Here is a 27,832-nt window from a genome sequence, read left to right on the forward strand (position 1 = left end):
CTATTCTTCAGACAAAGGAATTCTCCGGTTAGAAAATTGATGTTTTATGTTAAAAAAGATTGATTCCATACATCCTTTCACATGTTTCTAAAGGACTGTAACAGAACATTTCAAGTTGTCTGGACGAAGTGCCTGCGCCTCATGAAGATGGATTACTGGGCTGAACACGCTAATTGGCTATTTGGACATAAATGATGTAACAAATGAGTCATTTAGTGTCAAACTACGATTCCTGGGAGTGCCTTCTGATGAAGATCAAAGGTAAGTGAATATTTATGGTGTTGTTTCTAACTTCTGTTGACTCCAAAATGGAGGATATTTCTCTGGCTGGATTGGGCTCTGAACGCCATTCTCAGATTATGCTTTTTCTGCAAAGTTTTTTTTTTTTTTTTTTTAATCTGACACAGCGGTTGCATTAAGGAGAAGTCTCTTTAATTTTGTGAACACTAGTATCTTTTATCAATGTTTATTATGAGTATTTTTGCAAAATCATCAGTTGTTTTGCAATCAAAACATTACTGCACGTAACGCACCAATGTAAACAGATTTTTGGATGTAAATATATGCACATTATTGAACAAAACATGCATGTATTGTTTAACATAATGTCCTATGAGTGTCATCTGATGAAGATCAAAGGTTAGTGATTAATTTTATCTATATTTCTGCTTTTTGTGACTCCTATCTTTGGCTGGAAAAATGGCTGTGTTTTTTTGACTTGGCTATAACCTAACAATCATATGTTGTGCTTTCACAGTAAAGCATTTATTTATTTATTTTTAAAATTTGACACTATGGGTAGATACAGCAAATGAAAGATAATCTTGTTTATTGGACTTGTTCATGTGGGAAAGTTACATATTTCAAAAAAAGAAATGGAATTTCGCGTGCTACCTTTTCAGCAGAATGTTGTGGAGGGGTTCCGCTAGCGGAACGCCTGCCCTAGAAAGGTTATTAAAGAACACGTGTAGTTTCGCGTTCATATCCATAGAGAATGTCTGCAAGAAGAACAGCTTACGGGAGGAAGGATTAACACTGCTGATAAAGAGCTAACATTCTGCAATGCAGTGTACCTTTATCTGTAACTGATTCCTTCAGCATTTCCATGTATTGTTCCACACATTTAGTCTCTCCATCTGAATAAAGAAAGATACCGTGCTCTGTCATATGCATGTTGCCCAGTGTGGCAGTGGAAAGAGTGACAAGCCTGCTGGCAACCACATTTGTGTTGGCAAGGGCTGTATTATTTCCATGTGAAAAATGGCTTATAACTTAGGCCATTGATTCATCTTACAATGACTCATTGACATAAAAAACAAACAAATTACCCCCTAACATTTTACATGTTCTCAATGCACAACAGCAAATATCTATTTGCTCAGTGGTGACAGTGTACAAAGCCCAAATAACAACCACAAGGTTGTTTCTGTTGACCAAGACACTGATAACAACCTGTTTCATTGGTCCACAAAGATATTCACAGGTCGGCTCAGGTGATATATTCTTTATACCGTATATACAGGTGTGTTTCAAAATACCGACTGTATGATTTTCCGTACCGGGGAGGGAGGCATCCCCACCTCGCGGGAGGCTGCATGCTACGCCACTGCTTGTGACTAACTAGAAGTATAACTATAAGAAATCTAAGATGTATCAAATAAAATGTCATCCAGCTCAGGGTTCCAGCTATACATTTGCTTACTTGCTAGCTAAGTGGCTAGACATCAAGATTCATGTTGGTTACCGCAGAGACATACAATCCTCTCCTGGATCAAGATCCCTGTTGCATAAATTGTTTTGTGTATAAAGATTTTGAATAGTGCCCCTTGTGCGCACTTCTGGTATTACCATACATCTCATTATAGTACAGAAAATGTATGAAAATCTGGATACCGCCCAGCTCTATTCCCAGGCACTACATAGCTATGCAAGAAAGATATGAACATGGATGGTAATGAAGGTGACTGAGGCTTGACACTGGAGGTGACAGGACAATGATACTTGGTTATTAACTGTAGAATCCTTAGCAGTGTGAAAGGAACAGAAATTCACAACAAATGCAGCGATGTCGGGAATATGTCTGCAGCCTGTGCTGTCTGAAAGGGCATTAACCTAAGGAATGCAAGGCCTTTGGCTCATCGAAACTCATTCAGAAAGAGATACCAGACATTGAACTAGCGACAACACATTACTGATTCCACTGGCCTTGTGGCCAGTGAGGTTTCACAAGTGGGCACTGGGCAGCACGTGATGGTCATTTTTTCAGGTGGCCATGCTCAGGTGTAGTAGCAGGCTTATTGGTGTTTAGAAAAGGGTGGAGCAAACCCATCTCTTGGCCAACAGAGCAATTATCCCACAGGCTGTTGTAATACAATCAGCTGATGTAAATGGACAAATTGCCAGGTTGACAATGACGCACATACTCAAGGTGCAGGCAATGATGTATTAAATAACTTACCTTGGAGTAACCGGAGGCTGAAAATATAGGCTAGTGAAATACTATATGGACGTATGGTAGAAAATAGCTGAAAATTAGATTTTTTTTTTGCAAAGAAATTAACTATTCCTTTGTTTGTTGTGTAGCCCTGTCTGCAACCTCAAGATCGATGTCACAATCGGTCCACGAGAGGATTCCCTCAAGGACAGGGGTCAAACACATTAAACATAGTGCCTGCGAAGCTGGATGGTGGGTTTAGTAAAAACATTTAATATTCTTTCAAAACGACTACAACCAAATCAAAACTGGGTAGAAATGATAATGGACTTAGATTTATACAGTTTCTTGACCGTGTCCAGTTCGCTAATAATCACAAACTAAAGCTCGACGGTCAGGGAGTATTGAAAAGAGGACCATTTGATTGCAAATTTTGCCAGCGAGGAAACAGCTCATTTTCCAAGCGGTCCTCTGCAGAACGCAGCCCCCGGGGCAAAATTAGTTTGACACCATTGGTCTAGGCGAACAGTTAAGATGCTGGTTTCACCTGTGGGTCCAGGTTTTAGACCCTGCTCATGGACACGTTGCATCCTATGATAAATACATTTATATATGTATCCCGTTCCACATATGTACAAGTGTGTAACCTGTACAAGTGAGGTGAAATGGAAATGGTTTTTTCCTTCTTCATATCCCACTCCTGAGAGTAGGGTCACGGCATGGGATCAGACATTATTGATGGTGGGTAGGGTTTAGTGCCCTGCTCATGGACAGGTCAACAGATTTGTTTTAACATAGTTTGCTCAGGGATTTGAACTAGCAACCAACGCTCTAACCCTTAAGACTACCTGCCATCCACTTGTAGTCTCTCTTTTTTGCATTGACAGTATGACAAGTTGTCAGTGATGAGGCTTTTTGTAAGCTGTCCCAACATTGGATCATTGATACAACCATACACCATCAACAATAGAACAACTTCACCAGAATGTTTCAAAACTATGAGAGCTGCTTTATCTCAGGCATCTGAACGTGTTACTTTTAAAAATGGGTCACAATGTTACCATAAAGCCTTTGTTCAACAATGGTCTGTCAGTGTTGTCAGCTGATGATGACCACAAAATTGCATATTATTTGCGTTAAGCTGCCAGTTTGCTCATATACAATAACTAACACGATATTAGGCTGTTTGCCCTCCATGCCGTCAGACAGACAGATAAATAACTTTTCTAAGGAATCAGATTTTTTTTTTACAACCGACGAAGGAATTCGACGACATGCACATTTCCGACACATCATCATACTGTATCAGCTGTAACCTTTCACATCTCATCAATTGACAAGGTTTAAAATGAACTTTTGCAACTTACCGCAGTGCTGAAAGTTTCTAAAACTTTACCGAGAACTCCTTGGTGGCACGACAATGTTGCGGTTACATTCGCAGTATTATTTGACAATTGTTCAATGACCCTAAAAGTTCAAAACGTTCTTATAATTCCGAGGAGTTTGACTGCGCCTGGACGAGCCGATGTAGGCCAACTGTAGTGTTTAATTCTGTCGGTACAGTGGTTTTCATGAATTCCACTGACTGGTGAACGCCGCCCCCTTTCCCCTGCGTCCCTCGTTGAACTTATTTTAATATATATATATATATATATTTGCATCGTCTTTTTGTCAGCATCAAAAAGACAATGCAAATTAAAAAAACACAGTTAGCGAAAGTGATTTTTTTTTAAATGTTTAACAGCTCGCGTTGGATTAGAACGCACCACGATTCTTCACGGCATAATGACATTTAAAACATGCGTCAGCAGGAAGTCATCCTTTGCTTGAGATACACGAGGCATTTTTTAAAAAGTGGGCTGGCGTGACGAGCAATACTGTAGGCTAGTGTTCGTATTGTCTCAGTCCCTAAATATGCGATGATTGTCATGTTTATTGAAGGTGTAGGCTACATAGGTGTGACAACACGTGTCATGTTCCCCTCAGTCAACGAGATGGTGAATTCACCCAACAAATATCTATATAAATGCACAGTTTTACCCCATTGTTGTTGCTTGTTTCTCTAGTAATCTAGCTTGTTTATCTCACATAATCTTTAAAAGCAATATGGTTTCATGCCACATTACATTTTTTTAGCATATCTATCACTATCAAATGTGTGAGAATAGAATTGAACACTGTGTTGTAATTGTTAAACCTGCAAGAACTACTACTGTCCATATTGAGCATCTATCCCCGCTCCACCAGTATAAAAGCCATAGATAATCTATGATAACAGCATCGCAATGTCAGACAAATAGCTGCGAGAAATAACCTACATTAAAGCATGTTTGACTTCCTGCCGGCTGAGTGTGTGAGAGTGATGGATCTTACAGTCATTCCCTCTCCCCGAGGGATTACAATGTATTGAACAAGTGTGAGAAGGGTGTTGAGCCAGTTTCCATTAATCCACACCCACATCTTGTTAAATTGTCCCATCTAGTCGTTTTTCAACTGGGGACCTAGTCTGTCGTTTCCAGGAAGGGGAAATATATTATCTGAACTGTCTATGATATCTCTCAATCACCTCAAACAGTTTCTGTTGGAAGGTTGGTTGATTGGCAGCTGCTGTGGGAGAATTGTGATACATCAAATCTGTAAACATGACCTTGCGTTGACCCCTGACAGAACATCACACGACAACACAATATTTTGAACACATCATAAGAGTGTGTATTGTGGGAAAGGGGACACTAAAAAAGAGCATTCTATAAAGTGTTGTCCCAACGTCTGTTTTTACTTCACATCACAGATATGAAAGGACGGGAAAGATTAGGCAATATGCCAGAAACGTAACCGAGCTAAATTGTTTATACCCACACAATCATTTCATATCGGAAATGGGGGAGTCCATAGATTATCTGCATGTGACCCTTGTGGATGGGAAATTGATGTTGACACTACACACTCCCCCTCCTGAATAAAGCATATACTGTTTAGCATATCATGCATACTGCGGCTATTATTCTCAGGCAAGAAGGCCTACAGTACCGTCATGTCACTTGAAGCAAGGTAAAAGCTGCCCCTTACCACAGATCTATAACAATGATGTATGTAAACCCTGGATTGCATATGCTATGTACTGGCCAATGAGAGGCTTAAATTTCATATTTTAGATTCTTCAAAGTAGCCACCCTTTGCCCCAGATGACAGCTTGGCACACTCTCGCCATTCTCTCAACCAGCTTCATGAGTTAGTCACCTGGAATGCATTTCAATTATCAGGTGTGCATTGTTAAAAGTTAATTTGTGGAATTTCTTTCCTTAATGCATTTATTCCAATCAGTTGTGTTGTGACAAGGTAGGGGTGATATACAGGAGATCACCCTATTTAGTAAAAGATCAAGTCCATATTATGGCAAGAACAGCTTAAATAAGCAAAGAAAAACGACAGTCCATCATTACTTTCAGACATGAAGGTCAGTCAAATTTCAAGTGCAGTCACAAAAACCATCAAACGCTATGATGAAACTGGCTCTCATGAGGACCGCCACAGGAAAGGAAGACCCAGACTTACCTCTGCTGCAGAGGATACGTTTATTAGAGTTACCAGCCTCAGAAATTAAGCCCAAATGAATGCTTCACAGAGTTCAAGTAACAGACATATCTCAACATCAACTTTCAGAGGAGACTGCGTGAATCAGGCCTTCATAGTCGAATTGCTGCAAAGAAACCACTACTAAAAGACACCAACAAGAAGAAGAGACTTGCTTGGGCCAAAAACACGAGCAATGGATATTAGGCTGGTGGAAATCTGTCCTTTGGTCTGATGAGTCCAAATTTGAGATTTGTAGTTCCATCCGCCATGGCTTTGTGAGACACAGAGTAGATAAACGGATGATCTCCACATGTGTGGTTCCCACCCTCAAGCATGGAGGAGGAGGTGTGATGGTGCTTTGCTGGTGACACTGTCTGTGATTTCTTTAGAATTCAAGGCACACTTAACCAGCATGGCTACCACCGCATTCTGCAGCGATACGCCATTCCACCTGGTTTGAGTTTAGTGGGACAATTGTTTGTTTTTCAACAGGACAATGACCCGATGCACCTCCAGGCTGTGTAAGGGCTATTTGACCAAGGAGAGTGATGAAGTGCTGCATCAGATGACCTGGACTCCACAATCACGCAAACTCAACCCAATTGAGATGGTTTGGGGGTGATTTGGACCGCAGAGTGAAGGAAAAGCAGCCAACAAGTGCTCAGCATATGTGGGAACTCCTTCAAGACTGTTGGAAAAGCATTCCAGGTGAAGCTGGTTGAGAGAATGGCAAGTGTGTGCAAAGCTATCATCAAGGCAAAGGGTGGTTACTTTGAATAATCTAAAATATAGTTTGGTTTAACATTTTTGGCTACTACATGACTCCATGTGTTATTTCATAGTTTTGATGTCTTCACTATTAAGTCTACAATGTAGAAAATAGTCAAATTAAAGAAAAACCCTTGAATGAGTAGGTGTGTCAACTTTCGACTGGTACTGTAAGTATTTCTTTATTTTAGTGGGGACAGTACATTTTTAGTCAAAAAATAATTTAGACATGAATTCATGCATATCTATAGCTTCCAGAATTGTAATTTTTTTATGGAGTACCAAAATGGCTAAGTGGATTCAAAACAGCGCCCCTGTTCGTCATCTACGGTTAAAACATATATCATTGATCTACAGTACGATCAGATTACCTTTGCCCCTTACTCTAACCTTAGAGTGCCTTTAAAAAGCAACAAGAGCGTTCGGAAATGGCCTTTGTGGCATCAATGTGAGACAGAAACAGTCATTCTAGTGTGAAAATACACTTGAAATTGTTAATAGTATAATGTTGGTCATAAAGTCGCTCTCGTCTAAATAGAGTTTGGAACATCCACGCTTCACCACGGTAAATGAAGGTTGGGTTTTAATTTGAATATGTACATTTGCCCACTAACATGGGGTGGACAGCTGTGGTGATTGCTCTCTATCCAATAGCATAGACACGTACACAGACCTGCCCAGCAGTCGGACTTGGTTTCCCAAAGACATGTCGCACATTTTTTTTACTTGAAAAATACTGTACCAAACACCTTAGTTAATATAAAATTACGCAACTAAAACATCTTCCGCATTGTTTTTATATTCATTCTGGGGATTTGGAGGAAGTGAAAAGGGCTAGATAGGCTACAGTGTCTCAAGTGGGACAAACATTAACCAAACAGGGAATCAGTCAAGAAACACACCCCCAAGACTGAAATCAACATTTTCTCATAAGCATAAGAAAAACACTTGCCAATCGGTTTGTTCAGTGGCTCTTTCATAAAAACCATTGGGAGGGAGGAAAAAATATATCTGAGCCTGGCCATCTGACCCTAAATGGATGTCTGCAGATTTTAAATACTCTAATTGGTGAACCCACTATTCAGGAAGCCCACATACATAATCAAATCATTATACACAAGACACACTTTTCCATTTAAATCCAGGATTGTGTAATGCATTGCAACAAGCTCAGATTGCATTACCAAGCAGGAAGTCTAACATCTACAGGTGACCCTATTCTGGAGGTAAACAAACTAAGGGCAGGTCCACGCAAGTCAGGACCTGTCAGGAATCTTCAAATTGCTTGGGGAAAGTACTCACTTGGAAGGAGAAAGTATACACAAGCTTAAGTCAAAAGCAATCATGAAGGCAAAATATAATTTCGGCTTGTTTTGCATTTGATTATGACATTTGGGGAGGATTCCAAACTATGTTTGCCTATTCAGAACAAGTAGGTGATTGTGTTACATACAATTCAATTTAAATTCTATATTGACAATTTTGAATTGCTTTCACTCTAATAATCAGCACCCAGAACCAAATAGGTCTCTAAGGACAGATTACTTTGAGGATATATCCTCACAGGATATTGACCAACCATATCTCTATATACCGTAAATATAAGACAGCATGTGACTGGACCAAACTACGTGTAGCTACTCCTATTCCACAGGCATGTAATTCCTAATCAAACTTGAAGAACTTTACATACTACTGGATAGTGGTTTGGGTCTATTGATTTGGAGTTGACAAATGATTCTCAAGGCATATTGTGCATGCATTGGTGAAATATCGCCATCTAGTGACTAAACTAAAACATGTAATTGCCTGTACATATTATATAGAAACACCACAACGTTCAATTGTGGAATTACAATTTTATTACAGTTAAAAAGTTGACATGAAACACAAAAACATAGAACATTAAAAAAAAAGACACCTACCTTACGATCTAGGTCATGGTTGTTACTTAAAGTAAGAAACGATTACAGTATGATAACAATTGAGTATACAGACACCCTGGTGCATAATATTAGTAACATAATCATTTCAGTAAGTAAAAATGTACATAGGATCACTTATTGGTACCTAAATTTAAATCTGGTATTCCTTATGAATGTATGACAAAACAAACGGCTAATGCAAACATCAACCCCAGCACCAATCACATTTTATAAATAAAAGTTTCAGAAAAAAAAACAATCTGTAAGAAAAACCTAGTACAGAATTCTTCCCCCCCTGAGAATGTGTTCCATACAAAACACACTTATAAAAGCCCACACAGTTATAGTATTTGGATTTGTGCCCATATCTCATACTTTTCATTCACTCAAGATCTGCAGAATGGTTGTGACAGAGCATGCTAATGTATCATCAACTCCTTAATGCAAAATTCTGTGAAAGCAAAAACCGGTTGTCCAAGGAGGAGCCCAAGCAAGAGCCAAAGCTCTATTCAAATGAAATGTTGCTTAAATTCCTCACTTACTGACTGCATCTGGAGTTTGCAGACCTGTGTGGGAGATGTGTGTAGATATTGGTCTGGTCTTGCTCTGGTTAGGTCAGTGTATGTATTTATTGGTCTGGTCCTGCTCTGGTTAGATCAGTGTATACGCAAGAACACAATAAACCAAGGTCCTGAAAGCCAGGCAGGTGCTAATTGTTTCAGACAGGTTTGGTGGTGGTGTTGTAGACCAGGGTGTCTCGTTCTTCGAAAGCCACATGGGGGACGTTGGTGGCCACGGGCTGGTGCTGAGAACGGTCCTTCCTGTGCTTCAGGAAGCAGTAACCCAGGGCAGCCAGCACCGCCATGATGGCTACCGATAACACTATAGCTATAGCGATGGAGCCTGGAGGAACAGAAGCATTTAAACAAAAATGAAGGTTTAGACCAGCGTTTAATCCGTTTAGTCGTCTAAAGTGTTTCTCACTGGATTATTGTTCCATACCTGCAATAACACACCTGATTCAACTTTTCAAGCCCATAATTGAATGAGATGTATTGGTGCTCGGCGAGAAGAATCATGTGAGAACCACTGGTTTCGGCAACTAAACAGAGATCAGGGGAAGATTCTGGGCTTTCCTCATGAAAAGTGAAGTTGCCCAAATGTCCCCACTGTATATGGAATATAATCTGGCCATGTACACTAGAGAATGCTGGGAAAGCATAACATAGCAGACCAACTGACAAACTTTCAGCATGTTTTTCCACAACAAGAGATGACAGTGGAGGAGATAGACAGTGCTGGACTTGGACTGAAATAGGTTCCAGTACTGTTTATGTTAGGTGTAGAAGCTCCACAATACCTTTGAGACAATATTCTATAAAGAGGAACCGGAGCTCAATCAGTAGAACATTTGAGGTGCTGGTACTCAGCTCCAGTGACCTCCCACCCAAGTTAAGCACAGTGTACAGACAGGTTCTTACTCCCGGAGGAGGGAGGTATAGACAGACAGGTTCTTACTCCCGGAGGAGGGAGGTATAGACAGACAGGTTCTTACTCCCGGAGGAGGGAGGTATAGACAGACAGGTTCTTACTCCCGGAGGAGGGAGGTATAGACAGAAAGGTTCTTACTCCCGGAGGAGGGAGGTATAGACAGACAGGTTCTTACTCCCGGAGGAGGGAGGTATAGACAGACAGGTTCTTACTCCCGGAGGAGGGGGGTATAGACAGACAGGTTCTTACTCCCGGAGGAGGGGGGTATAGACAGACAGGTTCTTACTCCCGGAGGAGGGGGGTATAGACAGACAGGTTCTTACTCCCGGAGGAGGGGGTATAGACAGACAGGTTCTTACTCCCGGAGGAGGGGGTATAGACAGACAGGTTCTTACTCCCGGAGGAGGGGGGTATAGACAGACAGGTTCTTACTCCCGGAGGAGGGGGGTATAGACAGACAGGTTCTTACTCCCGGAGGAGGGGGGTATAGACAGACAGGTTCTTACTCCCGGAGGAGGGAGGTATAGACAGACAGGTTCTTACCGGACTCACTTTCCTCTTCCTCGTAGCGTTCAAATATACCCCTTGCAAACACATCATGTTCTATAGAGAAAAAGACACCCAGCCATTAAGAATAAATGGTTCATGCTGCGTGACCTCAAAGCCTTTGAAAACTTTTGCTTGACCACACAAAGACTTAAAGGAGACAGACCTGCAATAAATACAGCAGATCAAAATAGCACTACGTGAACAATACAGTTGCAGGTAGAACTACCATAAATAGAACTGACATGATTCCTTCCTCTACATGTCGATGAAGCAGATCAGTTGAAAATAATATTTTAACATCTGAACATTCCATAACATTTTGCTGAACGCAGCCCTAAACTGTAGCTCAGTTGTTCAAAGAGTGTCTCAAAGTAGGAGTACTGATTTTTATTTAACTAGACAAGTCAGTTAAGAACAAATTATTATTTTCAATGATGGCCTAGGAACAGTGGGTTAACTGCCTTGATCAGGGGTAGAACGACAGATTTTTTTACCTTGTCAGCTCGGGGATTCGATCTTGCAACCTTTCGGTTACTCGACGAACACTAACTCTTAGGCTACCTGCCGCCCAGGATCAGGTCCTCCTAATTTTACATCATTATGATCTAAAAGGCTAAACTGATCCTAGTCCAGCACTCTTACTCGGAGACTGAATACAGGCCTAGAGTTCTGTACCAGTCACGCCCTTGCAGGTCTCTTTGCAGCTCTCCTCCACGTCAAAGTTGTTGTCGTTGCCGTCACAGCCACCGTATGTGAAGCGATGGCACTTCCTGTTGAGCGGGTCATAGTACCAGTGGGAGTGGCTGGCACGGCATGGCCCCGTCCTGGGGGGCTCGGTGCAGCGGGCTGAGAGAGAGCAACAGACAGACATGTGATAAAGGTATTGTCCACTACAGGACTGTGTGGACTGGATACTTGGGTTGTGACTGTAGTAAGGGAACTAGGATTGGGCAAGGCATCTAGGGCTGGGACTATTGTAAGCAGACTAGCGTTGTCACTGGTAAATAGGCTCGAGGTATGGGTACTAGGGCTGTAGTAGGATAAATAGTATTGCTTTGGTAAGGGTTTATAAGGGACTATAGTAAGCTTGGGTGTGAAAATCAAAATCAACTCACCCCTGCTTTTGTCCACATGAATGTTCAGCAGACGAGTGAAGGTCTGGTTCACTGCCAAAACAAGCGTCATGTTATGTTGCTGTACAGCCACAGCTTGGGAACGTTTAGGAGTTTGGTGAATTCATGAAGCGTACCTCAGCAATCTTTTAAGAGTCACTCTTTATGGATGGTCTAAAACTAAGATGTTTTTCATCATGTGTGAGGTAAAGTGACTTGAGACTAGCAGACTTCCTTGTTTTCATTGCAGTTGATAAGTTTCAAGTAAAATGTCACGTGCACAAGTACAGAGAAATGGCTTTCTTGCAAACTCTAAACCCAACAACACTGCAGTAATCAATATTAATGTAGCACTAAAAATAACACAAGGTAGAACAAAAACACACAACAAGTAAGTAAGTAAGAAGCTATAGAGCAGGGGTGTCAAAGTCAAATGGACGGAGGGCCAAATAAAAAATTTAGCTACAAGCCGAGGGCCGGACTGTTCGAATGTTCATTGAAAAATTTTTAAATGACGCATATAGTCTAGTGAACCTAATTGAACCTACTGAAAACCTAACAAATATATTCCAATATGATCAGATAAATAAAGCAATATTTTCTTATGGCTCTGTCAGTAATCTTTAATTTTCAACAGACACAAAAGACAAATTTCCTTTATATAAAAATCCCCATAACATGAACATTAAATGAAAGAAACCGGTATTCAAGGCACCATCAGTAGCCTATATTTTCTATTTTAGCAAAAGTGGGCTAAATTTACTTCAAAGAAAAAAACAATAGCAATTTTCTATCATCCACTCAACTGAAATATTTTTAAAATATAATTGGATTGAAATACAATAAAATAAAGTGCAAAAATCTATTAATCAAAAACAACACTTTGTTTAAGGAGAAGTAACATGCAGTGAAAACAAATATTAAACTTTAACTTTTAAACTTGAACTGAGTAAAAACTCTAAATATGTGATTGCACAGTAATGTTCACTTGTTTGAGGTTGAGGGTGATACTTGGTGGTGTCCCATCTTTTCCACAAGTTCATCAATGTTCGGGGTAAGGCTCTGAGCTGAGGAAATCCTCAGAATTGAGTGGAGGTGTTCAGCAGTAAGTCGACTTCTGTGTGATGTTTTGTTCAGGTTCATCAAAGAAAAAGTTGTTCACACAGGTATGTGCTGCCAAACATAGACAACGTTTGAGCAGCCTGGATGCGCAGCTGGGGCATTGTGTCGGGGAGGAAACGGGCGAACTCCGCAGCACCCACTGCCGCATATTTTGCCCTCAGTGCATCATTGCATTGGAGGTCAATCAACTCCATTTGGAGGTTTGGTGGTGAGCTTTCCACGTCAACAGCAAATGGGTTACCGAGCAGTTCCAACCTGCTTTTTTGTGCTTCAAAGTCAGCAAATCGGCGTCGAAAGTCAGCGGCAAGCATACCTATTTTATCAGCCAACTGTGCGCTCGGGAACGCACTGGTAGAGAGCTTCTCTTTCATGGTCTGGCAGCTGGGAAAGTGGCTCAAATTTTCTTTCCGCATCTGCGTCTCCCACAGAGTCAGTTTGGTTTTAAATGCCTTCACTGTACTGTACATATCAGAGATGACATGATCCCGACCCTGCAGCTGCAAGTTCATTGCATTCAGATGACTCGTAATGTCACACAGAAAAGCCATTTCACACAGAAACATTTCGTCTCGGAGTTGTGTTGTGTCTTTCCCTTTGCTGTCCAAGAACAGACAAATCTCCTCACGAAGCTCGAAACATCTTTGAAGCACCTTTCCCTGGCTTAGCCATCGCACCTCTGTGTGATAAGGCAAATCACCATGCTCCGTTTCTAACTCCGTCAGAAATGCCTTGAACTGGCGGTGATTCAAACCTTTGGCTCTGATAAAGTTAACTGTGCGCGTGATGATGCTCATTACATGCTCCATTTTCAAGGCTTTACCGCACAACGCTTCCTGGTGTATGATACAATGATAAGCTGTCAGCTCACCTGTCGCGTTTTCCTCTTGCATCTTTTCCCGTATCTTCGCCACCAGTCCGCTCCTGTGTCCACACATCGCAGGTGCTCCGTCGGTTGTCAAACCCACGAGTTTTTCCCAAGGCAGCTCCATCTCATTTACACATCTTGACACCTCTTCATACAAATCATGCCCCGTAGTTGTGCCATGCATAGGACGTAAAGCCAAAAACTCCTCTGTCACGCTTAGGCTGGAGTCCACTCCGCGGATGAAAATTGACAACTGGGCAATGTCAGAAATGTCGGTGCTCTCATCCACAGCCAAGGAATATGCAATGAAATCTTTTCCCTTTTTCACAAGCTGCTCTTTTAGATTGATGGACAACTGGTCTACTCTCTCGGCAATGGTGTTTCTGCTCAGACTCACATTTAAAAAGAGTTGCCTTTTTTCTGGGCAAACTTCGTCACAAACTTTAATCATGCAGTTTTTGATGAAATCCCCCTCCGTAAATGGCCGGGCTGATTTAGCGATCTCTTCTGCCAAAATAAAACTGGCCTTGACAGCAGCCTGGCCTTGTGATTTGGCTTTTTTGAACAGAGCCTGTCGAGATTTGAGGCCTCGTTTTAATTCCTCTGCCTTTTGTAGCCTTTGTTCCATGTCCATATTCTTGTTTTTGTCCGCGTGTTTCGTTTCATAATGTCGTCTCAGATTATACTCTTTCAGTACCGCCACACTTTCTCCACACAGAAGACACACAGGTTTTCCAGCTACCTCCGTGAACATATACTCCGACTCCCACCTTGTTTGAAACCCCCGGTTCTCAGTGTCCACCTTCCGTTTTGCCATTTTTGATGGGTATCTGAAAGTTAATTTTACTGTGATGCTGACGACTGCTGTGCCAATAAATATTGAAATGAAGAAGCCTACTGCTCGGTGCGTCACCGTTGCATTGTGGGAAATGTAGTATTGGTGCGTGTAAAAGATCTGCGGGCTGCCGGCTTGCTGCGGTCTGCGGGCCGGTTCTAATAATAAATCAAGATCATCCCAGGGGCCGTAAAAAACCTTCTCGCGGGCCGGATGTGGCCCGCGGGCCTTGACTCTGACATATGTGCTATAGAGTATACTGGGTAAGTCAGCTCCAATACCATATTTACAATGTGCAGGGATACTGGAGTGGTATAGGTAGATGTGTATAGATATTGGCATCAGGATACGATAAACAGAGTAGCAGCACCGTATATAATTGTGTGTGTGTGTGTGTATAGAGTCAGTATAAATGTGTGTGCATGTTGTGTGTGAGAGAGTGTAAGAGAGAGTGTGCGTGTGTGTGTAGAGTCCTGTGAGTTTGCATAGAGACAGTGTGTTAGTGTGTAGAGTCCTGTGAGTTTGCATAGAGACAGTGTGTTAGTGTGTAGAGTCCTGTGAGTTTGCATAGAGACAGTGTGTTAGTGTGTAGAGTCCTGTGAGTTTGCATAGAGACAGTGTGTTAGTGTGTAGAGTCCTGCGAGTTTGCATAGAGACAGTGCAAGAACATTTAAATACAAAAAGGTCAACTCAGTCCGTGTAGCCATGTAAGTAAAAACTGCCGTGTGTATGTTTGTGTGTGGACTCACGTTTGTCGCAGGAAGCCTCGTCAGAGCCGTCGCTGCACTGAGTCACCGTGTCGCACTCCAGGTCTTCATGCAGACAGCAGCCGTTGTCACAAGTAAACTGACCGGAGTTACAGGGGGAGCCACAAACCTCCCCTAAACCACACACACACACTTACTTAACGGAGATGTGGTGGATAGTATGTACGCATGCAAGTAAACACATATGGTGAATAGTGTCTACGTTGTTTATATTGTGAAGTGTTTATGCGCCCATAAATTTGCATGTAATTTAATTGCATTAGCATTACTCACCTTCAGTAGGCACGCCAATACTTCTTCCTGACGCAGCTGTAGGATGAAAACGAGACAACGGATTAAACTTGCAAGACAGAATATGAAAAGACAGCTGGCAGACATGCAGACAGACAGACAGACAGCCCGTCCGCCGCAGACAGCCAGCCAGCCAGCCCGTCCGCCGCAGACAGCCAGCCAGCCCGTCCGCCGCAGACAGCCAGACAGCCAGCCCGCCGCAGACAGCCAGACAGCCAGCCCGCCGCAGACAGCCAGACAGCCAGCCCGCCGCAGACAGCCAGCCCGCCGCAGACAGCCCGCCGCAGACAGCCAGCCAGCCAGCCGCAGACAGACAGACAGCCAGCCAGCCGCAGACAGACAGACAGCCAGCCCGCCGCAGACAGACAGACAGCCAGCCCGCCGCAGACAGACAGACAGCCAGCCCGCCGCAGACAGACAGACAGCCAGCCCGCCGCAGACAGACAGCCAGCCCGCCGCAGACAGACAGACAGACAGCCAGTCCGCTGCAGACAGCCAGCCCGCTGCAGACAGCCAGCCCGCTGCAGACAGCCAGCCCGCTGCAGACAGCCAGTCCGCTGCAGGCAGACAGACAGCCAGCCCGCTGCAGACAGCCAGTCCGCTGCAGGCAGACAGACAGCCAGCCCGCTGCAGACAGCCAGTCCGCTGCAGGCAGACAGACAGCCAGCCCGCTGCAGACAGCCAGTCCGCTGCAGGCAGACAGACAGCCAGCCCGCTGCAGACAGACAGCCAGCCAGCCCGCTGCAGACAGACAGCCAGCCAGCCCGCTGCAGACAGACAGCCAGCCAGCCCGCTGCAGACAGACAGACAGACAGCCCGCTGCAGACAGACAGACAGCCCGCTGCAGACAGACAGACAGCCCGCTGCAGACAGACAGACAGACAGCCCGCTGCAGACAGACAGACAGACAGCCCGCTGCAGACAGACAGACAGACAGCCCGCTGCAGACAGACAGACAGACAGCCCGCTGCAGACAGACAGACAGACAGCCCGCTGCAGACAGACAGACAGACAGCCCGCTGCAGACAGACAGACAGACAGCCCGCTGCAGACAGACAGACAGACAGCCCGCTGCAGACAGACAGACAGCCCGCTGCAGACAGACAGACAGCCCGCTGCAGACAGACAGACAGCCCGCTGCAGACAGCCAGTCCGCTGCAGACAGCCAGTCCGCTGCAGGCAGACAGACAGCCAGCCAGTCCGCTGCAGGCAGACAGACAGACAGCCAGCCCGCTGCAGGCAGACAGACAGCCAGCCCGCTGCAGGCAGACAGACAGCCAGCCCGCTGCAGGCAGACAGCCAGCCAGCCCGCTGCAGACAGACAGACAGCCAGCCCGCTGCAGACAGACAGACAGCCCGCTGCAGGCAGACAGACAGCCAGCTGCAGACAGACAGACAGCCAGCCCGCTGCAGACAGACAGACAGCCAGCCCGCTGCAGACAGACAGACAGCCCGCCCGCTGCAGACAGACAGACAGCCCGCCCGCTGCAGACAGACAGACAGCCCGCTGCAGACAGAGACAGACAGCCGGCTGCAGACAGAGACAGACAGCCGGCTGCAGACAGACAGACAGACAGACAGCCGGCTGCAGACAGACAGACAGACAGCCAGCCCGCTGCAGACAGACAGACAGACAGCCAGCCCGCTGCAGACAGACAGACAGACAGCCAGCCCGCTGCAGACAGACAGACAGACAGCCAGCCCGCTGCAGACAGACAGACAGACAGCCAGCCCGCTGCAGACAGACAGACAGACAGCCAGCCCGCTGCAGACAGACAGACAGACAGCCAGCCCGCTGCAGACAGACAGACAGACAGACAGCCAGCCCGCTGCAGACAGAGACAGACAGCCCGCCCGCTGCAGACAGAGACAGACAGCCCGCCCGCTGCGGACAGAGACAGACAGCCAGCCCGCTGCAGACAGACAGACAGCCAGCCCGCTGCAGACAGACAGACAGCCAGCCCGCTGCAGACAGACAGACAGCCAGCCCGCTGCAGACAGACAGACAGCCAGCCCGCTGCAGACAGACAGACAGCCAGCCCGCTGCAGACAGACAGACAGCCAGCCCGCTGCAGACAGACAGACAGCCAGCCCGCTGCAGACAGACAGACAGCCAGCCCGCTGCAGACAGACAGACAGCCAGCCCGCTGCAGACAGACAGACAGCCAGCCCGCTGCAGACAGACAGACAGCCAGCCCGCTGCAGACAGACAGACAGCCAGCCCGCTGCAGACAGCCAGCCCGCTGCAGACAGCCAGCCCGCTGCAGACAGCCAGCCCGCTGCAGACAGCCAGCCCGCTGCAGACAGCCAGCCCGCTGCAGACAGACAGACAGACAGCCGGCTGCAGACAGACAGACAGACAGACAGACCGCTCCATCTCATTGTACCTGACACGCCGTGGCAGGCGTCAGAGCACTCCTGCAGGGAGAGGTAGTTGTTGCGGTTCCCCTTGCAGCCCCCGAAGATGAACTCCTCACACTTCTCTGACGCACCATTGTAGTGCCACCGAGGGAAGGCTCCTCGACAGTGACCCACCTTTTTGGGGACCAGACAGTGACCTGGGAAAGCAGACAGACAAGTCAGAGATGATTATGGAGGGTTAATATTGGTTTGATTAAATATATATATATATATATATTTTTTTTTTACAACTTTACATGAGATACATAGGTAAATGATCTATGCTTTACATAGCATGGCTGTAATGTGAATGTATTGCACCTGCCATTGCACCTGTATTGCACCTGCCACTTATATTTATATAAGCTATTCGTGATAATGGATCCTCAATTTTACCAGCCAAGGTAAGAAGAAATTCACGCCAATGTGTATTTTGAGTGTACTATCCCTTCAACACACTTCACCATGTTAACAAAGTCGTTTTTATCCAAAGTCCAGCAATCTGAGCAGCTAAACAGTTTAACATTATACTGTAGCTCTACAGTACACAGTGTTGGTGCTTCCCTTTAAACCCACAACCATAAAATGCTTATTGCAGCCCACAGGACACCAATGCAACCATTAGAGGTCTGTGACCGTACCCTTACATTTACCCATGCACACCGTTTAGGCTCATGGTGGAATGTCAACAAGGGTGTGTTCAGGAGAGTCATCGTTCGAGAACGTTGAGATAGAAATGTATAGAACATACAGTGGGGTTCCAAAATGTTTTAGATCATTTATAACAGATAAAGGGGCAAAGATCATAGGTCCCAACACATGCTAACCTCTCACCATTACCAATAACAGGGAAGGTTAGCATGTCTTGGGGGTATGATCCCTGTATCTCACTCATTATTCACAATTCATTCAGGATTATCCATAATCATGGTAGCATCGAACATTAATGTAGACACCTTTATTTACAATAAAAGTGTCTAAAATTAAACAATACATTATTTCCCCATTTCTATTAGGCACAAAATAATCTGAAACACCCAAAACAAACAGCAAATGCATCCAACAAGTTTGTAGTCACCCAATCATTGTGTGCTCGGAATATGGGACCAAATACTAAAGACTTGACTACTCCATTTACAAGAATCTTTAGGGGTGTCAATCATTTTGACCCCTACCTTTGAGAAAAAATATATTACTTGTTAAACAATCTTAAAATATAAAATATAATTTCTCCCAAAGAAATTCTGACCATATAATATAGCCCAGTATTTGAATAATTTATTATATAAAAGGTCATTATTGCTCATCTTTAAATCAAGGGTTTCAATCATTTCAGACCAGGTGTGTCAGCTGTGCCCCTCCCACTCAATAAAGACACACACCATTGTCTGGGAGGGATATATTAGACAACAAAGGACACAAGGGGAGAGTGTGACAGCCAACAAGGCACTAGCTTACAGGCCTGGGAATCTCCAGTCCTCGGGGGACTGATTTAAAAAAAAAATGTATTTAGCTAGACATGTCAGTTGAGAACAAATTCGTATTTACAAGGACGGCCTAGGAACAGTGGTTTAACTGCCTTGTTCAGGGGCAGAACGACAAATGTTTACCTTGTCAGCTCGAGGATTTGATCGAGCAACCTTTCGGTTACTGGCCCAACGCTCTAACCACTAGGCTACCTGCCCAGGCCTGGGCAATTCCAGTCCTTGGGGGCCTGATTGGTGTCACACTTTTGCCCCAGCTAACACACCAGACTCCAATAATCAACTAATCATGATCTCCAGTTAAAAAATACAATTAGTTTAAAATCAGGTGTTTTCACTAGGGATGGGGGAAAGTGTAACACCAATCAGGCCCCCGAGGACTGGAATTGGCCAGGCCTGCGACTAGCACGTGACAGAAGCCAGGCGTAATAGCTTTACGAATTCCAAATCAGGCCCTCGTGGCCTAGCCCCTATTCCTAGGCACTCTGGGGAAATACAAAGGAATTGGATAGGTTTAAAAAGATAGTCATTGCTTTACCCTTCATTTTGATAGGCTTGGTGGGATTGTCATACACATCTTATACCCATTTAAACATTTCAGATTTCTAGGGGTACTTAGGAAGGGAACTGTTTCGATTACCAAAGGCGTTCAACAAAACTGACTTAAATAGGGGCTAACACTGAGCATGAATTAATCCGGCATTTCCACTTGTTACCATATTGGACCGGTCACTCAGCACAGCTATGATGGAGTGATATGAACGCAACAATGAATTCATCTATACTATCAAACCTTATAATAGCAACCAACCAAGTGTTGGCCCAACCCATCACATGGACATAGGTTGCATTCATTCGGCATCATATGGAAGAAAAAAAGGACTGAAAGAGGGAGGGACTACCTGGACTTATCCAATAAGAAGCCTTAAAATTTCATAAGACTTTGCAAAACATTTCTGTGTGCCCCCTTACCGACAACCCAGATGACAATGTGTGGAAGAACAGTTTGTCAACATTTGAAAGAGGCTATGGACCCTCATCAAGTCAGTGCATCAGCAGTGAGAGATAAAGAGGAGCTTCCTACCCAGTAAGCCTGCAGACAGTTACTGTTTACCTCAGATAAACCGCTACGTGATAGCACATATACATGACTTTTAGCTGAAACACAGATAAGATGATAGGGGCCATTGATCGGAGGACAAAGCGATACACTTGGGATATTGCAGTGTGTGTATATATATATATAGTGGGTTACTATATTCAATAGAATTCCTTACATTTATGACCGAGAACTTAGGACTTCAAGGTTCCATTGACAGTCTTGTTCCGTTCAATGTTCTAACTATAATAGTACTCTAAATACCACAATTCGCGTTAAGTTCAAAAGAATACAAGACCTAAATTGCTGACACTAAATCAAACCAATGAGGGTTCAGAACGTGAAAGATAATTCTCTCAGAATCATCTTTTTGCAGATAGAAACTTAGTCCCAAGCTCTAGAGAAAGTCTCTCCACTACAGGGAAATGTTATTCAAAAGGGCCGGATAGGTTGTAGTAGGTGCTATGACTAACGGTTTTGTATTTGTAACAAATATTTCACTGGAACCCCTGCATGGCCTTATTTGCTCTTCCTGCTGTGGCATCTACTGTGTAGTTCTACTATCTGTTGGCACTGGTCTACTGTCTGTTGGCACTCCGTTTTGGGGGCTTCCCGCTTTTCCTTTGCTGTACTCGGTAACGTTTACAGATTTTTTACTTTCTTTCTACCGAGATACAAAAATTGACAATCTGTAAACAATTTCATATTCCAAAACTCGCAGAAATATCTCTCCCGGTCTGTGACATAACCTTTTCATTGGTATTAGCGACACAACATTCTGTGGAACTTTCAAGGAGGGCTGGGCCAATAAACTTTTCCACTCCTATCGGTAGTAAAGTAGAGGGTTGTGTAAGGGCACCCTAGTCAACCTTTGTCTGTCTCTGTCTGTGTGTGAGCCTGTCTGTGTGAATGCCTGTCTGTCTGTGGTCTCACCTGGGAAACTGGCTGATATGACTCAACTGTGAATCACGCCAGACCTGTTCTCATCCTAGCTTGGCAGGGGAGTGGTCACACGGTTATCGCCTTGTGTTGGGTGTCAAGTACACGTTTTTAAAGCTACGAGCTTAACTTAAAAATGGTCAATGGTCGAAAATAAACCATTTTATTCACAAACCATTGAGCGCACCTAATGATGTTGATTGCAATTGAAGTACTGTATCGAAGTTGTTTGGCCCAAGCGTCAATAAAATTAACATTTTTCTTTAACTAAAACCCAAGCCCATGTTAACCAGTAACAAAATAAGGCCCTGCCTTCATGTAAACTTTTGCTTACACATGATCCACATTAAAATGGTGCGTGTGTGGCACCAATCTTAACCTCCTGCAGGGTAGAGAACTATACTTAGCTATCTGGAAACCAAAGACCAGGTTTGTCTAGGAGTAGCTCAAAGGATGACATTCATTTATACTGAACAACAATATTAACACAACATGCAACAATTTTACTGAGTTACAGTTCATAAGAAAATCAGTCAAATCAAATAAAAAGAACTCGGCCCTAATCTATAGATTTCACATGACTGGGCAGGGGCGCAGCCATGGGTGGGCCGAGGCCCAGCCAATCAGAATGATTTTAACCCCCCAAAAAGGCTTTATTGCAGACAGAAATATTCCAGTTTGGTCAGCTCTCCGGGTGGCTGATTTCAGACAGTCCCGCAGGTGAAGAAGCCAGATGTGGAGGTCATGGGCTGGCGTGGTTACACATGGTCTGCGTCTGTGAGGCCAGTTGGACGTACTGCCAAATTCTCTAAAACATCGTTGGAGGCGGCTTATGGTTGAGCAATTAAAATTAAATTATCTGGCAACAACTCTGGTGGACATTCCAGCAGTCAGCATGCCAATTGCATGCTCCCTCAAAACTAGAGACATCTGTGGCATTGGGTAGTGACAAAACCGCACATTTTAGAGTGGCCTTTTGACCCCAGTACAAGGTGAACCTGTGTAATGACCATGCTGTTTAATCAGCTTCTTGATATGCCACACCTGTCAGGTGGATGGAATATCTTGGCAAAGGAGAAATGCTCACTAACAGGAATATAAAGACATTTGTTCAATTATTTTTAGATAAATAAGCTTTTTCTGTGTATGGAAAATTTCTGGGATAATTTTTTTCAGCTTATGAAACACTGCATGTTGAGTTTATATTTTTGTTCAGTATAGATATCAATGGTGCGTCAATCCACAAGGCTAGTGTGCTGGAATAGTGTTTCGCAACCTTTTGTACAGACTGGCAAGCTATATGATCATTCTTGTGTAATATATATAATATAAGCAATTTAGCAGACTCTTTTATCCAAAGCTACTTACTGTCATGCATGCATAGATTTTTATAGCTGGTCCCGGGAATCAAACCCACTATCCTGGGGTTGCAAGCACCATGCTACATACCAACTGAGCGATCGTGTGTCAGTGACAGGCAAGCTATGGTCCATCCTCCTTGCGGGACAGCTTACATTTAAACTAGCTAAAACCATTACATTTTGGGGTCTATAGCTAGGATTCCATCTAATTGGCGAAAGATTTATGTGAATATTCTAAAATAAAAAAATAAAAAATGCATTTTCCCTCGAGACAAGTTTCCATCAAATTGACTTGTGGCATATAAAAAGGCTGTGCATGATGACAGTGCACATAAAAATGACTCGAAGTTAAACTCCCATGTTCCTACTAAAAAAATATAAGTTAAATGGGTTTCCATCACATTTTCAACTCTACTGATACAAAAGGAAAATTGCGTTATATAGCGAGTGTTCACACTCAGGTATTAGCAGGTGCGCTCCAGCCAACAGATTGCAGCTACAGTGTGGGTATAGCCTACATGAGATTATGGACAAGAGAGAGAGATTATTTAAAAATGTGTCAAATGGCAGCCAAGCATCGATCATCATGTCACCAGAATAATACCCTTGATATTTATCGGAAAGGAGCATCAAGCTCATCACCTTGCACTTTCACCCCCCCTGTGAAGTTCATCATAACTTATTTCCTCTGTAACCTAATGTATTTATTTAACTAGGCAACCAAGTTAAGAACAAACTATTAATTTACAATGAGGGTCTACCCCGGCCACACCCGGACTGCAGTGACACCAATTGCACTGCGTTGCAGTGTCTTAGACCACTCAGGAGCCTAATAAACTGCATGCTTTCCCCGAGTCGTAGTGAGAGGACTGGACCACACAACATATCGTGTGACTCCAAGTTTACTTCCATATGATGGTTATTATATCAATATTTGCGCATTAAAAGAGTTTCCACTGACATTTTTCACATAATACATTTTAACGACATGCCTCGTCTAATGTTCTTTGTTTTGTCGACATTTGGAAAGTTTACCGATAAATTGTCTGTTTCCATCAGGCCTGTTTTTTTATCTGACGTAAAAAGGTTGGCTGGAAACCTAGTTATTGACAGCTTTGAAACACATAGTGTTTAATAACATGGACATTTCACATGACCACAGTTCAGTACTCACCCTCAGACTGTTCTGGAGTGAGGACGAGGACAGAGACCTTATCCATGGCTGATTGGTTGCTGGAGTCGGTAACCTTTAGCTGGAAGACGTACATCCCAGGTTTCAGGTTGCTCAGCGTCACCTGATCCTTCAGGTCCGTTTTCTGGAAGAAAAAGGATTAGAGAAGAATACAACTGTGCCTGTACCTTTAAGAATACAACTGTGCCTGACTTTTACATTTCCATCCATCCATCCATCCATCCATCCATATGAAAACAAGCATTTAAGCTGGACCAATGCTTGATCAGTGTTTTTATTCACATTATTAAACGCACAAAGACATTTGAAGGCAAATGTGCATATATATATTCTGTATTTTTACCAGGCAGCAAGACCACACCATTAAAACATGAAGCACTGTTCTGAATAACAATAGATTATACATTGGCTAATGACGAAAATGAGGGTGATGATGATGAAGAGTATGTGTTGAGCGTGTAATGTATAGTACTCGTTTTTTTATCCAGCGATACTATGTTCCCAAGACTATTTCCCCTCTGGGATATTAACGTGTAGCATTGTTATGAGGATGACGGCTGATGCCCTCACCGTAATTTCCACCGTGCTGTCCCCCTTCACAAGGCTCCACTTGTAGCTAGTTATCACTTTGTCATCCCAGCTCTCAATGCCATTCAATGTCACCGTGTCGTTGGGTTGGACCACGATGTCCCGGCCCGCTTTGGCAGTGGGGAACTTATCCTCATCACCTGAGAGCAGCCATACAAAAACAAAATAATTACCATCAAAACAATCATAATAATCTATTTGCACTGAGATTCTTAATTTTTTTCATGTCCCAGCACCAAACACACACAAAAGAAATCACAGTAGGACACAAGCAGGAGATGGAGTGGATAACATTTAGGTTGTGGGGGTTAGTATTAGTAATGATCAGTAAGAATGGGCTTTGATGGGCTGGTTTCTAGATTTAGCCTATATTACTGGAAGAAAAATATCTCTTTAAAAAGGGGAAATCTGCAATAGATAAATAGATTTTTGGACATATACATTAACAATATGAATTGACTCTTGAAGAACACAACTTAAAAATAGCTCATGCTTAGGTCAACTGTTGTACCCCATCAGAACCCAAAATATAAGCATGTTTTACTCCAATGTTTGTATACAAAGTAAATGCAAACCAACCCTCGAAACATGATACAAACTAGAATGTTGATAGCATGGCTGGTCAGTCCTTGCATCCATAGCTCTGTCAATGAATTTGAGAGTGGCTACATTTCTCCAGCTTGTTAGTGGAACAGAGGTGGGGACTATACTTTGTTTCAACTCCTGATTGACGATTTAAATCGCCATTAAACATGCTTGGTCCAAGACTATGCTTATTCATGTGTGTCTGGGAAACTGGTCCGTAGGCCTACAAGACTATAAAGCAATGACTACCTGGAACTGGAGTGAGTCGAGTCTTGATCTTACCACGGGTGCTTTCGGGTCCTCCCAGGTAATCTTCATAGACGGAGTCCAAAATGTAATTTGTGAATCCCACTTTGTTCACAAACCTGCAGACATACTCCCTCTTGTACAGGCAGTTAAACAGAAAACATGTTTTAACCGAGCCTTTCTCTGCACCATTCTCAATCAGAGCCAAGTTGCAATTGGGGTCTTGGCAACAATACTCAACACAGTCTTCGGCTTGGGTTACAGTTGGGGACGAGATGAAACTGGCTCCTACTTTGACAGAGTCTTCAGTGTCTAGCACAAAGTTTACATTGCCCACATTGAAATTCTCGGTGCAGCCTTCTCCATTTGTAACCTGTGCGTTGTCTTGGCAGACTATTGACAGGAGCAACAGCGCGGATCCTAATATTGACCCAATACACAGAGCCGTCATTATTGCCGTTACTTAAAAGACGTAGCCTACCGAACAATAGCCTACGACACAACGAAGGTAAATGCAGTCAAATGTTGTTTTATGTTTCCTCTCGGTTTCCGTGTGAATTACTCCTATAAACACTATTTGGACAAAGGTTCAACGCCCATTCCGTCTCCAAAATGTCTTATTTAATTTCAAACAAACCGATATTCCATGAATTTCCCCAACACAGAACGTGCGACATGAAATTAGTTCAATAGTCGACCAACAACACGGGTTATAGCAATACGTATGTATTTTGCTGAAAAACAAACAAGCTGGGCTGTAATCTTATTTCTGTGTTCCTTGTTTAAAATCCAAGTAAAGAGAATACCTCACGCGATTAAATCACTCAGCAATGTTGGGTGTTTTCATTCGCAAGAAAGGCCAACAATTTAACTTAAACAGAATTCTCAGGTGTGTCCATAGAGATTGACAGAGGACTCATCTATATCTGTGCTATTATATCGTCGGTGAACGGATGAGAAGCGCCATTGAGGTTTACTACAACCCATAGGAATCCCCACCCAGTTGACTAGGTTACTTTGAAATGGCGTAAGCATGGTGGAATCCCTCAGAGGTAATGTCCATGATGAATACTCTATCTATCTCTATGGGTGTGTCATACCTGTAAAATCCAGGAAGTGAAATGTTATACTGACGTTGATGTGGGCGGTAGAGTTTCGGTGGACTGTTGCTTCTGTCACATCAGGCTGGGTGCCCTTTGTATTTCCTGACTTCAACATCCCTCCTCTATTGTCAATATATAATGTCATTTTTCAATAAACCATTTGTCATTTTCTTGTCAATAAATAATGTGTTATGTGTATTTATTTTGTGCACGATCATTTCCAACAAAACTTGGAATAACACTTTTAGAGGTGAAATTATTTTTACTTCAATAATACACCCAAGCCTCTACTCCTTTCACGTCCCTTATTCCAATAAATATTCACATGAAAATGTTCATCATCTAGCATATATTAGAAAAAAAATGCATGTTTGGTTCCAGGTAGAACCCTTTTGGGTTCCACGTAGAATAGTCATTTTCACAGAGGGTTCTACATGGAACCCAAAAGGGTTCTCCAATGGGGACAGCTGAAGAACCCTTTTGGACCCATTTTTTCAAAGATGTTTTTTTAATTTTTTTATTATCCTTTATTTAACTAGGCATGACGAGGCATGACGACACAGCCTGTATGAAAACTCTTGTTCATTGTTACCTTTTCTTATAAAAGTGGTTCATGATTTAGATGCCTTAGAATGATTGACGTCCTAAAACAGTTGGTCTTTGATTCCACAGGCAGACATGTCTAGTAACACTGCACATTGTATTGTCAAGAGACAAAGAGGCATTGTGTGGTCTTTTTTTCATCTTCTTTTGTATGCATGACACTGAGTGTACAAAACATTAACGACACCTGCTCTTTCCATGATATAGACTGACCAGGTGAATCCAGGGGAACGCAATGATATCTTATTGATGTCACTTCAGTCAATGTAGATTAGGTATTCCCAAACTGGGGTACGCGCAATGCCACCAGGGGTACGCCAAATAAAAATGTGATTCGCGTTACTAGGCGTGGGAAGGTAGGAGTCAGGCCCAGAGAGCAGAGGGTTCAATAATAGATGATTTAATTTCTCCGGCACAAATGGTCACGCCAAACACAGGGCACAGAAACACTAACCAGCCCAAACACACAGGGCAAAACGATCCGGAGAAAAAATACA

General features: G+C 43.4%; 2 protein-coding genes across 3 annotated transcripts in view; both read right to left on the reverse strand.

Annotated features, from left to right (window-relative positions):
* The window catches only part of LOC135506192 (pleckstrin homology domain-containing family G member 3), a 119,842-nt gene extending 115,691 nt beyond the window's left edge, over positions 1-4,151 (reverse strand). The window contains exon 1 of the mRNA XM_064925684.1: positions 3,802-4,151. The gene's annotated coding sequence lies outside the window, so the exon portion shown is untranslated. The remainder of the gene's footprint in view (positions 1-3,801) is intronic.
* Positions 4,152-8,617: 4,466 nt separating this feature from the next.
* Positions 8,618-26,544, reverse strand: spint1b (serine peptidase inhibitor, Kunitz type 1 b). Of its 2 annotated transcripts, none has more exons than XM_064925688.1 (10): positions 25,666-26,544; positions 24,781-24,938; positions 24,193-24,334; positions 18,123-18,293; positions 15,718-15,753; positions 15,427-15,558; positions 11,859-11,909; positions 11,419-11,589; positions 10,738-10,797; positions 8,618-9,606 (listed from the first exon to the last, which is right to left on the reverse strand). In XM_064925688.1, exons 1-10 carry the CDS (start codon positions 26,078-26,080, stop codon positions 9,422-9,424), a joined length of 1,521 nt encoding a protein of 506 aa, XP_064781760.1. In that variant the 5' UTR covers positions 26,081-26,544; the 3' UTR covers positions 8,618-9,421. The 2 variants fall into 2 exon arrangements, with proteins under 2 accessions (XP_064781760.1, XP_064781759.1); XM_064925687.1 differs by having other exon boundaries at positions 25,633-26,544.
* Positions 26,545-27,832: the final 1,288 nt, after the last annotated feature.

The sequence above is a fragment of the Oncorhynchus masou genome, chromosome 19, assembly GCF_036934945.1.
Source record: "Oncorhynchus masou masou isolate Uvic2021 chromosome 19, UVic_Omas_1.1, whole genome shotgun sequence".
NCBI lineage: Eukaryota > Metazoa > Chordata > Actinopteri > Salmoniformes > Salmonidae > Oncorhynchus > Oncorhynchus masou.